Raw genomic sequence first — 18,575 nt, forward strand, 5'->3', positions numbered from 1 at the left:
CATGCCAAAAGGATCTGAGTCTATGGCCAACCCCCACCGAGGAGACAAAAATCTGAGAGGTACTATAAAGAGCATAGAGCTGTGAATGTTAAAAGACCATTTTCCACAGAGCAATAAAGCCTGTAAACCTTATGCATCCAGAAAGAAAACACAAGTAAATTGTCTACATAGGAAGAGTTGCTGTAAGATCTTCAGTACCCATAAACAATGCTGGAGTTAACAGGAAGAACAACTTCACAGACACAATAGTAAGTCTGCTGTCAAAGGTACACATTCAGTAGGCTACTGTACTTGTCTCATGATAGAGGAATCAGGTTGTTTAGCATCTCATGACACAACAGCATTTTCTGCATGCTAGGAAAGGACAATGATTGGTTTTATTGAACCTAGAAATCAAGGAAGACATCCTTAAGTCAGCCTCTGCAATGGAAGAAGCCGAGAGGAAGTCACAGGCTTTGTGTAGTAACTGTATCTCTAAAATGGACTGTAGCAGCATGAGTTACTCCTGCACCTCAGTGTCAAGAGGATGCAGTGCCTCAGAGAGCAGGAGTCACAGAGGTCAGGTGCCAAAAACATATGACAGAAGCTATTGAGAGGGATACAGCATCTATAGAGGTCAGCTGCACCCTCACAACTCTGTAGCTGTAGATGTGACCAGAGAGTATAACAGCAGCAGCTGCACAGCTCAGGGTGTTTGGAATTCATCAGAACCTGTGGCTGAGGACAACCCCATTTCATGTATCCATTCATATGTGTTTCTTTTGCTCAGGATATCCTCATGACATCTTCAGGTGATATCCTGCACTAGGATGCTGAAGGCCCTGTGGTTTGCAGCAAAAGTGGGTCAAGCCTGGGAGAACAGTGGAATTAGTCAGGAATACCAACAGAGCCAACATGACCTAAAAAGCCATCCATCTCCCTCACTAACAGAGGTTTTGCAGATATGGGCTTTGCTCCCTCTGCCTGTGGGGCTTGAAACCACTGACAACTCAGTGCTTAGTTACTGGATCTCCCCAGAGGAGCAGAGATACTCTGAGTGTGGGTGGATAACAAGAAGTATACTCTGAAGAGGTGGTTCTCAGGAGGCAGATCAATGTCTATCACCAATTTAAAGGAATGCAGTAAAAAGGCAGGCTGAGATCTTCCTTTGCTAAGGATTTAAATAGGTGACAGGCAAAAACCAGTTGAAAGTCATTATTTTAAGGTAGAAAGGGATGCAGAAGAGTAGAAGTGAGTCAAGATTATTTCAGCAAAATGAATGATAAAAACACAAATTCAGAGAACACATCTGTAGCATACAGCTCCTGTTGTTCTGGGTGATCCAGAGGGATGGACATACTCTTACCACTGGGAGCCATGACAGAGCCAGCTTGGGTGAGCACCCTAAGAACCTCTGTTTATATGTGCTGGTGGTGCACAACAATCCAGGTCCTGAGCCAACCGCAGGAACTATCACTTAGAGCCATCACTCCTCATTCACATTTATGTGTCCATTTAAGTGCAATTACACATACAGTGGCTTTGGATATGGGATTGAGACCATAAACACATAGTTTTTGAGGAAAACAATACTCTGGCTTGTAGTTTCTGTACAAGTGATGCTAGAAGAGCTTTTTCTCAGTTTCACTGTGTCAAAGCCACAGACACTGCAACTACCACAAAGCCTGAAGAGCTGATGGTCTCTGTTCCTACAGCTACTAAGCAGAGAAAAAGCACAGCCATCAACACGTGCCTGTCTTCTAGTCAGAAAGCTGTCTGAAAACTTGCTTTCACAGTCACTTTATAAAATGTGTTAACAGGCCATGGGAAAAAAAAACCCTCCAGCGTGACATAAATTCAGCCACCTCTGATGAGCACAATCTTTTAGTTGTGCACAACAAAAATACAAATGCAAAGGTCCATTACTCCATAACGTTCAGGTTTTTGTGCCAAGACTTTGTGCGTGTCTCCAAAGAAGGCAACTACACAAGCTCTAGGCAGTCTGTTACAGTGCTCCAACACCCTCACAGGAATTAAATTTCTCCTCATGTTGAGGTGGAACTTCCTGTGTTGCAGCTTAACCCTGTTGTTCCTTGTCTTATTACTGGGCATCACTGAAAAGAGCCTGGCACCTTCATCTTGACACCCACCTCTCAGATATTTATAGACACTAATAAGATCCCCTCTCAGCCTTCTCTTCTCCAGGTCAAGCAGACCCAGTCTCTCAGTCTTTTTTTCAAAGGAGAGATGTTCAAGCCCCTTAATCATCCTTAAACATAAGACCAAAGACTCAAGATCTTCATGCATACACAAGACATCTTTCTCAAAAACAAAAGGAGGAGCCACTGACAGGAAAGTGCTTGGAAGCTCATTAATTTGACACTTTCTGTTTCAACATGACATTTAAAGTGCTAGAACAACACTGAAATGCTGTCTTGCACTGTAAATCCACAGTAAGGCTCAGGCTGGTTTTAATGATTAGATCTCCTTTCATGACACATCTGCTGAAAAATGATAACCACTCCTCAGAAGCAGATTTTGGGAAATGACATTCTATTTTGAGGACCACTTCTAATAGATGCATTTTTTTCTTCAAGTTCTCTGTCCTTCTACTTCTTACTGGACCACTGCCACATTGTGAAGCTAATCATTATTTTATCCACATTGTAGTGACAACACACCTCATTTGCTTCAGTGCTTTTCCAAAAGCTGCAGTAAAGAAAGGTTTCTGTGTTCTGTATTAGCTTTAGATGGTTCTTCTCTTTATTACTAGAAAAAAACAAAACCACAACTTCCCTTTTCTCAGATGTGACTAAATGTGACTCTTACTTCAAATCCCTCTACAAGGGTTTTTTTTTTTAATCTCCTCTATGAAGCTCTTAAATTTGATTTTCCCCCGAACATTCTGCATTGGGCTTGAACTGCTTTCTCCATCCAAGACACAGACAGGAAATTTAAGGGTAACTCTGTCTTCTGTTAGAACAAAGCTTGGTCTATCCACTGCCAGTAAGTGAACAATAGAAAGCAAAGTCTGCCTTTGTACTAGCATGGCAACATCTCTATGTATAACCCTGAAAGATAAGAGATTTATTTTGAAAGAGAATGAGATACTATAGCTATAGACTTTGAAAGGATTTAAGGAAAGCATACAGAATAAAGGGATAGTCCAACTTGAAAGTAAATTCCTTGTATCTTGATCCTTGTATCTCTCAGGGGGGTTATTGTCTTGGCAAAAAAATAACAGGTTTGTTATTTTGAGTAGTATTTAAAATCTGAAGAGAGCTTTTTGGGTTTGTGATTAAGGTTTAAACAATATATGCTGCCAAATATCACCCAATGTTTTCAGACATAATTTTGCCTACTCTCCACTGAGAACAGCATTTCTTTTCTACCATCAGACTACTTTTCTCCCATCTTGCCTGCTTTAGAGTTAAGATGATTAAGTCACTGAGGCAATTCATAGAACCGCAGGTGCATCACACACTTCATTTACTGCTGCTCTGGGTTTTTAAGCTGTAAAGTTTGCTACTATGTTTCCATATATAATCAGCATAACAAGACACAGAAATCAACTGGAAGCTCCAAGACCTGAAAGTTAGGAGTCCAAGAATTAAAAACATCTTAACTTTTAAACAAGCATTTTCCTTGTGTCAGGTGGTGAAGTACTCTAAATGAAAAAATACTCCTGATGTAAAACTCTAAGTGGTAAAACTCTCCCCATCACAACATGTTTTTCTCCCTTTCTCTCATTTAAGAATTCTTCTCCAAGTTTTTTGGAATAACTTTATTTAGCACCCAGTAATGAGTCTGAAACATTAAATAACAACCCAAATTTTATGCCAGTGCATTTTCCTGGTGCCAATGCTTTAAATGTTACAGGCATAAACATGCAGCTGACTCTCCATGAGCACGCAGTGGTAGTGTTCCAATCTGCTTCAGACTGTGCAGTAAAGAAACAAAGCACCAGGCTGCATAAAGAAAGTCAGGTGCAGCACTAGCTCTCCCTGCCAGATCTGAATTAAAACCTAAGAGCTAACAAAAGTAAAGGCAAAAATATATTACGGTCAAAAATGTATTAAACAAAATCATAGCTGAAGACTGAAGTACATTAAGCTAACAGTGTTGTGACAAAAACTAATTTGGGATGTTATGAACACATCCTAGGCAATGAAGTTCACTAAGAACAGCATTTGTTAGTGTATAGACAGATAAAAAAAAAAGGAGGAAAAAGATCTATTTTCTGTTGTCCTACTAATTGTGGGTTTAAAGCAAACTCCAACAGCAAACAATGAAGAGTCACAAACAAAAGCAGACCTTTAGGAAATTACAAGGCAAAAAGGTGGCCAAGGACCAGAGACCTGAATTACTTCACTCTTCTCATGCAGTTTTATCTATATTTATTTTCTTCAGGCCTAACTAAATGAAACATTTGTGGAAGAGCTAAGAATTGCATGGAGCTTTCACTCAGAGAATGTAAGTGAATTACTCAAATATTTCATCTGTAATTCAATCATGTAACTGGGCATGGGACAGATGATATACAAAGGCAAGTACTGACTCACAGAATTGTGGGGGTTGGAAGGGACCTCAACAATCATCTAGTTCTAACCCCCATGCCACAGGCAGGGACACCCTCCACTACATCAGGGTGCCCAAAGCCACATTCATCTTGGCCCTAAAAACACCTGGGGATAGAGCTTCCAACACCTTTCTGGGGAACCTGTTCCAGGGTCTCACCACCCTTATGGTGAAGAGCCTCTTCCTAACATCCCATCTAAATCTCTCTTCCTCTACCTTGGATCCATTCCCCCAAGTCCTATCACTACCTGATATCCTAAAAAGTCCCTCGCCGGTTTTCTTGTAGACCCCTTTCAGATACTGGAAGGCCAAAAGAAGGTTTCCTTGGAGTCTTGTCTTCTCCAAACTGAACAACAAGCAAATGGTGAAGAAGTTAGACATACAAAGTTAAGAATATAGGCACATTTTTCTCATCTGTGTTCTCTGACATGTTTGAAAGAGCTCTGCTCCAAAGCAAACAGAACGCACAGCACAAGGAACAGCAGATCTTCCTAAAGGAACAGACCAGATGGAGAAACTTGTTTACTTTGCAGTCAGTGTCTGCTTCAGACCTACAACTGTAGGAAGAAAAGAGTGTGAATGAGCAGGCCAGGGGTGAAGAGAAAAGCAACTTCAAACCCACGATGCAGCCAGAAATGAGTCTTTCAAAGAACTCTGAAGAAATATTTCACATGATTGCCAAGAAAGGAGTAGGTGGCAAGCAGGTTGCATTAGCCAAGACAAACCAACAACAACAAAAAAAACAACCAAACCATAAAGCCTGACTTATCTTCTTGGCAACAGAGAAGAGAGGGGTGCCTTGAGCAGAAGGCAATTAAGGACTTGGCAAGCATCTGGAGGAAAGGAAAGAGTGTGAGTCAAAGATAACGCTAATATCACAAGTCCAGATAACACAGAAAGATAAAAACACAATAAGAAATACACAGCAAAGAAATAATGAATTCAGGTAGCAGCACAACATCCAGTAGGACCAACAGAAGAAGCATGCAGAGTGCAGGGAGCTATGAAAGAACAGATTTGGAGCAGAGAGTCATCAAATACTGGGCAGAGCAGCAACACACGCCCATAAAAGCAGATGATTAACTTTTTGGTTAGAGAGAAACAGAAATAAAGGAGGTTAATGAACGAACTATAAAAGACTTTGAAAGAAAACAGGAGAGGGAAGCTTAGAAATAAAGGTGCAACACAGATGAGAAACAGCGACAGCAGACTCAGACAAGGGTGTTCCATGAAATATATGGAAAAGAAAAATCTTCACTTCAATGAAATACTCCTAACTCCATAAATGAAGCAGGAGTTAATCTACTAAGTGTGAACAGCTTGCTTTGTCCTAGTTAATTATTCAACCTTTACTTCTTGCTGAGGTGAAGTACTGAAAGCATTAAAGGTGCTTCATAACTATTACTGGTTAAAAGAAGAGAGGACACAATGAAACATACATTTAGAATTCAGTCACTCCTTTGTTTCATCTCTATGTTTAGTTTATTCTCTTCACTCCTTTGTTTTATCTGTATGTTTAATTTATCCTCTGTATTTCCTTTTAGTACGTTAAAGTTTTTTTACCTTATGTGCTACAAGCACACAGAAAACCACTAAATGACAATCAAAGAGTTCAGCACTGAACATCTTTTCGAGGCTTTCCTTCATGCCACTGAGGGGAGATCTTGGAGCTTGCTTTGTTTTCCCATGCTTGACATTACAAACATGTAAGCAGCAGACAAAATTAAACAGTTTAAGATGAAAATGTTCATGCCGGTAGGTCATGGGGAGTGCAGCAACGTCACAGTTGCTAAAAAGTTCACCTTGGAACAAAAGCTGAAATGAGCTGCACTGTGTCAAGTCAAACAAAAGAAAGTAGAAAACTAACAAAAACTCCTTTTTTGCCTCAGTGAGCCCCAAGACTGATTCGGTATCCTCTCAGCCAAAGACAGCAGGCAGTGCTGCACGCTCTCACGACTCGACTGCAAGTCTGGCTTTGTTGTAATGCCTCAGCTTCTCAGGTCAAGTGATTTAGATAAAAAAGCTACATGTTAGTGCTCATGTGAAGGGAAACATTTACTCTCAGAACAGCAAATTGAAAAATAAATGTATTTGAGTAGGTATTAACCACGCCAGAGACTAACAGTTCAGTTTCTGCTGATCCCACTGCATGCTAGAATAAGCCTGATGATTTCTGAATGCTCAAAGACAGTGTTCCTGGGAATTTCTGAACTGGCCACCAGGACCCTCTCTATTATTAACTTACTGAATAAGTGTATCTGACTGCAATTCTAATTCAGCTTTACTCTTAAGTCTTTTCCTTGAGTAACCTTCAGAAATCCTGTGAGAGGACTCCACATTTCTCCTCCCTTCTGCAGTAACTCAAGCTTCTGCATGTTCACAACCAGAGGACAGCAGCTCCCAGCAGAGTGATAAGAAAACAAAAGCAGGAGAAATTAAAGGCCAAACAAAGATTAACCATGCTGTCTGCTTGTTCATAAAAATTCAACATGTTCATCTGTATTAGGTCAGCTAAAGCTTCATTAAAAAAACCAAAAAAATTAAAAGCCTTTCATAATGTTTTATTCCCCCCCCAAGTATAAACTGCTGAGGGTTCTACATGAGCAGTGCAGAATTTATGTTAAAAAAACACCTACTTCACAGAAGAATGGTTTAGATGAACTAGATCAGTATTTCCAGGCATATTCAAAGCAGGAATGTTAGAATGACTCAGTGTTATTGTCAGCTATCACTGAAAAGAGCAGCATCGGTGTCATTAAACAAAGTAGGTGGTAGGTGGGAGCAAAGTGGATTCACCTCATACATAAATAATTTCTATCACTTCAAATCTCTTCAGTTTTGCAAATAAACTGACTGGTATTATGAACCTTTCAATCCTTGCTTCATTTTCTTAATGGTTACATTTAGAACAGCATTTGCTTTTAAATTACAAGTTGGGAAATGGGTACCTGGTAACTGAACTGCCGTAAAATGACTCAAAGTGTTTAGCTCCTTGAGTTCTTTGACCACTGACCAAATTCAAAACTGATGAACAACCAATTAAGTTATCTTAGATCTCTTAAAAATCAGCCTAATCCACCAATGCATGTTTTAGTTGAAATAATGCTGCTTAGATATTCAAGGGCCTTTAGAGTCAGAGAGCTGCTAAGCCAAACCACACAGAAAATTAGAAATCAGTTAGGAACAGACATACAAAATAACCTTAAAGGTCCATTTGAACATTTCTTTTTCTTAAGGTGATTAATTAGGCAGTAGGACTACAATATCTTACCCAAAAAATAAATTAAATGCTGCTTGTTTTTCATAAAACACCATTAATACTCACTTCAGTCAGAGGAAGTTACTGATGTCCTACAGGGAGAGATCTATGATACCAACAGTAGAACATCTGGGAGGAAAAACCCGGTGCAAAATGACTGCAATATTGTATCTGGACACTTAACCATCTCACCAAAACTCTCCTTGCTCTCCTAAAAAAAATATGTGAACTCTGATTTCCCTTGGCTTCTCTGCCCCCCAAAAAACCCAAACCACCCACTGAAACTATTTAGTACTCTAAACTTCATCCCTGCAAGTGTCAAGTACTACGTGGATTGAAGTAGTGAGGGAAAGAACGGTTCTAAAGGAGGCATCCTTAGAGGATTTTGCCTCTTGGCTTTTTGTCTATCATTTAAACTACATTTAATGTACTTTATTCTCATTCCCTGTAAATATTCCATATACTATTTACATTGTGGTTGTTAGACTCCTGAATGAACAGAGATATTCAAGCAAGGAAGATATGGGCTAGTCTTTGTTCCCTGTAGATCAACACAATCAGGTCAAACTTATTGAAGTTACTGAACCTGGGGCTGTATTTTACCTCGGTTTCAGAAATGCCCTAGGCAAAATCCACCAAGAAATAACAAAGAGCTCACTCCAAGCATTATCCATTTTCTACTCACCCCCAAAGCTACCCTTTGTTTGGATTATGTTTTTATCATGAACTATTTGGTACTTAGCAGAGGGGCAGGAAAACACAGCATCTCTAACAGAAACCCAAACTGGCAGACTGCATAGAAAAACAAAGTCATATGATCTCAGATGCCTTCGAGGGATTTTGCAGACCACTTCTAGCTTTTGTAGCACAGAATTTATTTGTGATAACGAGCAAAGAAAACCCTGAACAACAAAAAATCCCAGTATGAAAAGCAGCATTCTCATTTCATACTGATACTCTAAACTTACCTTTTATTACACACAAAAAAAGGACAATAGAAAGCACAATTAAATAATAGACATGCAAACGACATCTAAAGCTTATTTTTTTCCCTGCAGTTTAAATGAGCAACCAGATTACCCTCTCGGTCTGAACAGGCAGGCAAACATGTCCACTGGCACAGCTCTACTGAAAAAACAGCACCTTGAAGTTAATTGATACCATAGCAATTGTATGTACTGATTGACAGGACAGCTAACAGAGTCATAGAATGGGTTGGAAGGGACATTTAATAGTCATCTAGTTGAAACCCCCTACAGTCAACAGGGACATCTTCAACTAGAGAGCAGGTTACTCAGAGCCCTGCTCAATCTGCCCTGCAATGTTTTCAGGGATGGGGCCTTTACCACCTCTCTGGCAACCTGTGCCAGGGCTTCACCACCCTCAGCATAAAAATTTCTGCCTGCTATCTAGACTAAATCTTTCCCCTTTTAAAACCATTACCCCTCGCTCTGTCACAGCAGGCCCTACTAAAGTCTGTCCCCATCTTTCACCTAGGCCCTTTTGAGTACTGAAAGGCTGTAAGAAGGTCTCTCTGGAGCCTGCTTTTCTCCAGTCTAAACAACCCAGACATGGGGGTCTGGGTTGATGAAAAGCTCAACATGAGCCAGCGGTGTGCACATGCAGCCCAGACAGCCATCTGTGTCCTGGGCTGCACCAAGAGAATTGTGGCTGGCAGGGCAAGGCAGGGGATTCTCCCTCTTGACTTTGCTCTTGTCAGACCCCACCTGGAGTACTGTGTGCAGTTCTGGAGCCCCCAACACAACAAGGACATGGAACTGTTTGAGCCAGTCCAGAGGAGGGCCACAAAGATGATCAGAGGGCTGCAGCAGCTCTGCTGTGTGGACAGGCTACAAGAGTTGGGGCTCTGCAGCCAGGAGAAGGCTTCAAAGAGACCTTGGAGTGGCCTTCAGGTATCTGAAGGGGGCTACAGGAAGGCTGGGGAGGGACTACTGACAAGGTCTTGTAATGACAGGACAAGGGGTAACGGGTTGAAATTGGAAGAGGGGAGATTCAAACTAGATGTCAGGAAAGGGTTCTTCACAGTGAGGGTGGTGAGACACTGGCACGGGTTGCCCAGGGAGGTTGTGGATGCTCATTCCCTGGAGGTGTTCAAGGTTGGATGAGTCCCTGAGCAACCTGTTCTAGTGGGAGTGCTTATGGCATTAGAACTAGCTGATCCTTGATGTCTCTTCCAACCTAAACCATTCTATGATTCTATGAACCCCAAGTCTCTCAGCCTTTCTTCACAGCTGAGATGCTTCAGCACTCTGGTAACTTTTGTAAGCTTCTTCAGGACCTGCTCCACTAGGTTCATGACAGCATGCCATTGATAAAGCAGCTATCCTCTCAAGCAGAACATTACACAGTTTAAATGGAAAGAGTTCTGCAGAAACTGAAGACCTGTACAAATGACTTTATTCTCCCAATGCTCCGAGATCCCTTTCAGAGTCATACAAACTGCATTTGCAAGCTTCCACATGGAATCTCATGATAAAAATTGGGGGATCCTGTGGTTACCACAGGGTAACGACAGAGGAAACATTTCTGTGCTTTGAGATTTCAAACAAAACAAAAACCAAACTATCAAAAAACTAACACCACCACCTAACATAATGCTCCATGCTCTGCTGTTTTTGTGCTTCTCATAGGCAAAACACTTCTGGAAGCAATCAAAGTTACTGCAAGATCTGCTTTTCCACCAGTCATTATTTGAAATGGTCAGAAGACTAAGGCTGAAATTTGCCTCTGGACTTTTGCCCAGCTGACTGAAGGGTTTACAGTGGTATCACTGGAATGAAGATTTCATCATAAATCCTGTCTGACTTAAGGGCGTGTAGATTATTAAAGGCACATCTTAGCACACTGCAAAATCACAAAGCCTTTATAAGGAACAGCTGAATTCTCTTGGAGACTCTGGACAGATGGCAGGATTTGACTATCACTAAATCAGCTTAGTCAAATGCATTATCAGGTCTCCAGCCCAATATTCACTGTGTATTCCTAATGAAAACGCTGAATACAAAGGACTACTTGCCAAGCTTGTAGCAAACACACAGCAGAAATCCAGCTTCCTCCAAGAGGTGCTGTAAACACTTCTATGAATTACAGAAAAACAAAGCTCCTCTGGAAAAAAGCAGCTCACCACAAAACACCACAAAAAGATCAAAACCTAAATTCTGCTTTTGTGTGTGTTTACCGTTTAATCCAGCATCTGTTAAGCTGTTTCTTAGTGACTACGAAGTAATTCAGGAAAATAAGGAGGTCAGACTGACTGCCACAGAACCAGCACATCACTGGATGAATGCAATGGGCTTTCAGGTATCTAAAATAACAGGTCCCTCCAAGGCTGGATGTGCAGCTCCTCTGTGAGATAATTCCATCAGCACTTCACCTATCAGAACTGGCACATAATGCCTGTGCACACCTTAGTGCTCACAAGAAAAGATGCAGGATTCTACTTGAATTTCTAGAAAGCAATCCTCAGTTCCTGTTAATTCCCCTCAACAGCCCAAGGGATCAAAAGCTTTCAAAGAAGTACCAGATTTGTAACCAAGCATTCACACAGAATATCTTTTTTTCAATGCATAATCAACTTACTCCGATGGAAGTCACCCTCAGTCATGTCTTACTAAGTGAAATTATTCTCATAAAAACATTTTCCCCCCCATCTTCTTCCTCATTACCATAAGGTTAATGCTCAGGGAGTAGAACAAAGTGACTCTCACAGTATGCAACAAGGATTTTTTGCTGCAGCAATTACCCCCCAGTCAAAATGTTGCTTTTATTTATACTCAACAGGGATGAAAAGACAACAACCCCAGATATTAGTATATGCTAAATACACCCATTTTACCCTGCTTGAATTTTGAGCAGCTTAACACTTCAAGGTAGGTGTGGCACTATTTTTAAACGTTAAATTATGACACCTCTTTTGAAATTCTAATGTTCTGTGATATTAAATACATGCTCTCATTTGCATCAGCATGAGAGAGGTGGTTGATTTTGTTTACATCAATAGAAAGAACTAACAAGTATATACTTATTTTTACCAAAGCAACCACAGTATCCTTATAATCCATCTATGCTTCCCTAAATTATTTCAAATATACTCAATACTTAAAATTCCAAATGAAAAAGGCAAAAAGGGCCAATTTTAGCTGCATAGACGAGTACTACAATTTTCCCTCAGTATGAAGACTTTAAATAACTAGAGAGACATAACTGATAGCTCATTAATAGGATTTGCATACACAACACACAAAGTCTCCCTGAAACATGGCTGTAATTGATTCCTTTTGTGATTTGACACGAGCACATAGCTGAATGGTGCTGAGCAATTTTTTCAGCACAGTTGGGGCCAGGCTCCTTTAATTCACTTCTGACTTTTAAACAGATGTGAGAGGCTGCCTCTATCTTCCTATCAGGACACATCACCCACAGCAGGCCCGTGCTCACTTAGGGGAGTCTTTTCAAACACAGGTCAATTAAACCCTCCCACACATGAATCACTTTGCATTCACAGAATACTGTCTATGTGAGTGCTAAATATTTACTAATGAGGCTGGCATATTTTATATCATCTTCACCATCTCAGCTGAGCACAGTAAGGAGTGCTATGGTTGTGTGCATAGCAGAGTCATGGGCAGATGCAGATTAAACAAGGTCACTTTTTATTCCTTACCCCTATCTTGCCACTATGGCATCTAAACTCTGAACTTCACACCTCCCTCCTACAGCTTGAAATAAATGGTGTCCCAATTTGGAATACTTAGGTATTGGGAATGTTAAATGGCTAAACCAAAACCATTAAAATGCTATGGCTGTTATCACAGTTTTACTATTCCAATCTTAAACGTGCATTCTAAGACATTCCAGCAGGCCACACTCTTTCTTTGTCACAGCAACCAAAAAGTGAAGCAGGCTGTCTCTGCTGAATTCCTAGCTCTGAAAAAAAATAAACCACAAACATCATCAATCCCAAGTCTAAAGCTGCAGCCCCAAAGGAATTCTGGGGGAGGAAAAAGAAACTGACTCCTTCACAGTCTCCTTCAAAATGACAAAGATAAACAGAAGAGTCAAGATGCTAATGGTCACAGTGCTGCTTATTAGAGACAATTTAAAATGAAGGCTCTGCCTCATGGGAAACTGCAATCTGCCTTTTTTTTCCAACCAGCATCAAAACATATCTTAAAAGACCAAAATTCAAAAACTCTTTTCCCATGGAAGAAGAAATGTAACACATCCGACTACTCACATCAGATATTTTTGTTTGAACCAACGACTTCTACTTTCCCCAAATGAAATATTTCCTATTTCATTTTAAATATTTTAACAGAGGTTTATTATCTGTATTTTTTAGTGTTAGGCCCTTTCATTGCCTTCCACCGGGGGAACAAAAAAGGCAAAGCAAAACTGTAAACAGTATTTAGTATGCAAAGCAAATGACACATCAGGTTATCACTTCTAAATAAGGTACTAGGTTTATGAACTGAGATTTTACAAAAGCTGAAACAAAACCCAGGGTCAGTTAAACTGACCCAGACAAAGGAACAAAATGTGCCTATTTCCAATTTCTGTACTCACATCCGTTTGGATTACTCCTGGCACTGTACCCTGCAGAAAGGACATTTCCTTTTCCTAGTAATACTTGCAAAAAGCTGGGTGGCCTTAAAATTTTACCATTTGTAACTGATTTAGCTGGCCTTTAGGTTTTCCTTTAAACCAGGCATTTCCATGCACAATTTATCTCTGTAGAAACCACTCGGTAACAGCAGTTTGTCACCTCCATATACATTATTGATGAGAAAACAGACAACCTGCCAATTAAGATGCAGGCACTTGCCCCGTCTCCGGGCTCAGCCTGAGGTCCTGACGAAACAGTTGAAGGGAAAAGTCCGTTTTACATTTCAAAGAAAGTTCAAAGGCAGGGAGAAAAAGACTGCCCTGCAAAGGACTCAGAAATTGTATTTATTGCTGGAAAAGTTTATTTAAGGAGCAGACATCATTATTTACTCTGTATGATAATAAATACTACACCGTGAGTCCAGATCTTGTTCAGCAAGACCTTCTACTGAAGTGTTCCTTACCGTCCTGGATTAAACCTATGAATCTGATAAAATGATAGCTTGAACATTCTTGCAACACCACTCAGAGCTTAGTATCAAAGACAGAGAGACAAAAAATGTTCAGGATAAAAATTAAGCAGATTTAACAGGATTTGTGTTTATTTTGCTATCCCAGCAAGATATTATATTTTGAGGGGAGGGGACCTAAAATATTGCCAATAAAGAAAATATTTTAAAGTATCTGGAATTGGATTCTCTTTAGATGGACCAAGCCACCTGAGAACAATTGTCCTCTCTGCTTCCATCCAAATTCTTGGCTTGTCAAAAATCACCAGAGCCATCCCATAAACACAAGGCATTTATTCCACAACCTACTGACCCTTTCTAAAGTAAATACAACAAATGATATTAGCCAGTAGAGATTATCTAGACTATCCTGCTAAAAATAAGTATTTTAAAGACACTCATATCACTGGCTGCATAACATACCTCTATCCTTGGTTTTGGAAGACACATGGCATTCCATTTCTTTGTTTCTCTGAACATGAGACCATGTTAAGACATTTATGCAGCTGTCAATGACACTCGTAAATACAATGCACGCTTCACAGTTCAGCTTTGCTACAAAGTACCACATTTACATGGTTAAGTTAATGAAAAGGAGCTGAGCTAAGCAGAGAAGTTAAATTCTTCCTCTTACCTCCATCTCTGTGCAGTGTAAACGGCCTGATTTATCTGTAATTGAAGGGATAAAAAAGCTTTTCAGACTGAGCAAAAGATGGACAAACAAAACTAAAACTTGAGACATTTCTTTATTATTTGGGCAAACGTCAAATATTTTTTGGCCTTACTTAAATGGCACATTTCAATAATGTTCCCCATTATACATACATCACAGAATTAACAAGAAGGCCCTGCCCTGCCTTTTTTTTCCCCTTTGCATCCTTCACAATACTTCCCTTTAACAAAGATGTGTCTTTAATGCCTGGCTTCATTATTTAAATCGTGTGACTGATGCTCGGCCATGGAGGGAACATGAAAACATCTCGGCTTAAATTAAGCAGCAGCAAATAATTATTCCATGCAGAAAAAAGAACCAACCAACATTAATTTATAAACCAGGGAAAAGCCACTGATGCTTGTGGGCTATCAAAGAGTTCAACAGCACCAAGAAGTTCAAGCAAATTCAAGTTTAAACACCACTGTAATATTTTTGGAATTAATGTCGATTTTTGCATTTCCTACAAGTTCAGAAATATAACTTTGGAATTTGTCCAACACAGAGAAATTAGGTTTCTGAACTGGTTCATCAAACTCTCTCAAAGAAATCTCAATTCTCTCAATGATAAAGCACTCTGGGTGCAAGTGGCTTGACAGCTTAGAAAAAGTAAGACTGAAATTTCACAGAATATTAAGGAAAGCTTTTCAGTCAAAGCAGCAAATTCACTGTTCCATATTAGTAATTCCTATCAAAGTAGAGGGAAGTAGCTCTGACAGGATGATTTTCTGTTGGAAAAACAGCATTCAAGGAAGTCAAGTATCCCACAGAAATACATCTTCTTCAAAGGGGAGCTACACAAAGCTTTAATGGCAAAACACACCAACCTTAAATATTACTCTTTTTACCTGTATTGCACCTGCATTGCTAGCTTAAAACTGGCACTTTCGGCGTGACCCTAGGAAAAGCCTGACACAATTGAATCCCCATGCATTAAAACACCAGAACAAAACATGTTCACCAGACTGTGCATAGACAGAGAGCACCTCACAGGTGATGGTTGCTGAACACCTCGAAGGGGGCTGAAGGATATACTGCAACAGTCAGGCAAAACCTGTCATTTGTAGTCACAACTGGAAGGACTCTTTCATCACAGAATGGCTTAGGTTGGAAGGGACCCTAAAGATCATCTACTCCAACCTCCTTGTCATGGGCAAGAATGGTTTTCCATCTAGACTTAGAATGGTTTAGGTTGGAAGGGATCTCAAAGATCCTCTAGTTCCAACCTCCTGCCATAGGCAGGGACACCCCCCACTGGAACAGGTCACTTAAGGCCTCATCCAGCCTGGCCTTGAACACCTCCAGGGAAGGAGCATCCACAGCCTCCCTGGGCAACCTGTGCCAGTGTCTCACCACCCTCACCGTGAAGAACCCTTTCCTAACATCTAGCTTGAATCTCCCCTCTTCCAATTTAAACCCATTACTTCTCATCCTGTCATTACAAGACCTTGTCAATAGTCCCTCTCCAGCTTTCTTGTAGGCCCTCTTCAGATACTGGAAGGCCACCCCAAGGTCTCCTCAAAGCCTTCTCTTCTCCAGGCTGCAGAGCCCAAACTCTCGTAGCCTGTCCTGACAGCAGAGCTGCTCCAGCCCTCAGAGGGCCTCATGGCCCTTCTCTGGACTCACTCCAGCAGTTCAATGTTCTTCTTGTGTTGGGGGCTCCAGAACTGCACACAGACTTGATTGTTCAAGGCATGTCTAGTGATAGGACAAGAGGGAATGACTTGAAGCTGAGGGAGAGTGGGTTTAGACTGGATTTTAGGAAGAATTTCTTCACGATGAGGGTGGTGAGACTCTGAAACAGGTTGCTCTGAGAGGTTGTGGATGCTCCTTCCATGGAGGTGTTCAAGACCAGGATGGATGAGGCCATGAGCAACCTGGCCTAGTTGAGAGGCTGCAGAAAAACTAATTTGATTATTCCCATCCCCCTTAGAGACACTAAAGGAAAAGCAAATAAATTCTTTCCAGTGAGGGTGGTGAGACATTGGAACAGGTTGCCCAGGAGGTCCTGGATGTCCCCTCCCTGGAGGTGTTCAAGACCAGGCAGATGAGACCTTGAGCAACCTGCTCTAGTGGAAGGTGTCCCTGCCCACAGCACAGGGGTTGGAACTGGATGATCTTTGAGGTCCCTTCCAACCCAAACCATCTTATGAATTACAACCAAACCAACCTAACTGTGCACCACAGGATGACACAAGATTAATTCACAGAAATTTAGACAAGATAGAGAGAAAGAATGTTGCCTTTTCGGGGGGGGGGGGGGTGGGAGGGAGGGGAGAAAGGTCCTAATTTTTTAATATTAATACTCCAGAAAAAGTGAGTAATTATAAACCTACAAAGAAGTGAAGGCATACAGAAGGCCACCTGTGTTTGCTGTCCCTGATGATTTAAAATATCTTGACTTGCAACTCCCATAGTCCAACTAAGCACAAAAACTCTCTAGCAGATGCCCTCAGCAGCATGGATGCAAAGTTCTCACTGCTACACCTCAAAGTGACACTGAGATTCTATAAAGATCGTTTTAATAGAAGTCCAAAGGCATGGAAACAAATAAATCAGCCCAGGTCAAAAGAAGTAAGGCAAAAGTTTAGATTTCTGGAAAGAATCAAGCCCTGGAACAGGCTTGCCCAGGGAAGTGGCAGAATCATCATCCCTGGAAGTATTTAAAGGAGGTGTAGTGTTGTGCTGAGGGACAGCTTAGTGGCAGCCTGGGTAGTGTTGGGTGAATGGCTGGACTCAATGATCCTAAAGGTCTTTTTTAACCAAAACAACTCTATGATTCAACAACTTCATACAGGGTATTGCCAAAATTTACTCCTGCTTTCAAAGCAAATCATGTTTGGTTTGTTGTTGTTGTATTATAAAAATAGAGGGGACATCTTAAACTGGATTAGTTACTTTCATTATTTAAATACTTTCAGTATTTAAAAATCAATGGGATTGTCATGATTCCATGTGCCTGAAGGAAGAGGAAATAACAAGCAGTTTGTCTCAGGCAGCTGAAATGAACAGCAAATAGCATTTCAGGCAGTATTTTAGGCAGGTGCAAACTACCAGCTGACTGACAACACTTTCATATATACTTCATTATGGTAATTGTTAACCATTCCACTCCACATAACTCTGTATCTTCAGTTCAGCTCTACCCTGTGCTGATTGCCCTGAGCTGTTTGCAGTGACTTACAGGCCTCCTCCAATAGGAATCTCCTACCTTTCTGAATAGAGCAGAATGAACAGTATTGATCCAAGAAACATGCACTTCAATGCTGAAATGAATTTGCTGTTTTATGACCCATGCAAGCCATTTACTGGCTGAGAGTAGAAATGTCTTCTCTCCTCAGCTGACATGACTGAAAAAAAACAAAATCTCTTAAAAATGTAGCCTAAGGGTCACACTTTCTTAATTGGGAGCAGGAGGAAAAAAAAAGTCCCTCTAAGAAGTCATAGAATAGTCTCTGTCTGCCTGCAGTATTAAGTGCTTATCTGGTAACTAAGTGCAGGCTTACAAAATTATTGCAGCTGCTGCTTCTTAGGATAGATGCAGCCTTCTCCACACTTCACAACCACTCAACTAGATAATAATCCCTGTAGCATTTTCACTCATTACCCCCAAAAAAAGACTCAACAGTATTTTTCCATGACAGCTTTCAAATAGTGACTAATGCATCCCTAGTAAATAGCGTGACTTCAACTGTCAAGTTAACTGCAGTCTATAAAAAAAGCTGCAGTTTGGGAGGGTTTTTTCATTCACAGATTGTTGAAATGCAAAAAATAAAGAGGTTTTTTGCAAGTAGGAAAAAAAAGACTTAAACTGGAGGTTTCCTCTATCTCTGAAAACAGTCTTCAAAAAGATGTATTTGCCACCCCAAAGAGAAAAAAACAAAACAAACCCAGAAGAACTCCCAAATCTTCC

The 18,575-nt window shown here is 40.7% G+C and overlaps 1 protein-coding gene across 4 annotated transcripts in view; it reads right to left on the reverse strand.

Moving 5' to 3' along the window:
* The window catches only part of SPIRE1 (spire type actin nucleation factor 1), a 148,695-nt gene that overhangs the window by 120,266 nt on the left and 9,854 nt on the right, over positions 1-18,575 (reverse strand). For 3 of the 4 annotated variants that reach the window (XR_010303775.1, XM_064150253.1, XM_064150252.1), the window contains exon 2: positions 14,585-14,619. The exons of the other annotated variant lie outside the window; for it this stretch is intronic. Coding sequence is in view for 2 of the 3 variants with exons in the window: in XM_064150253.1 (XP_064006323.1) it covers positions 14,585-14,619 (35 nt within the window). In the remaining variant the exon portion in view is untranslated. The remainder of the gene's footprint in view (positions 1-14,584; positions 14,620-18,575) is intronic. 4 annotated transcript variants of the gene reach the window in all.

This window comes from Pogoniulus pusillus, chromosome 10 (genome assembly GCF_015220805.1).
Source record: "Pogoniulus pusillus isolate bPogPus1 chromosome 10, bPogPus1.pri, whole genome shotgun sequence".
NCBI lineage: Eukaryota > Metazoa > Chordata > Aves > Piciformes > Lybiidae > Pogoniulus > Pogoniulus pusillus.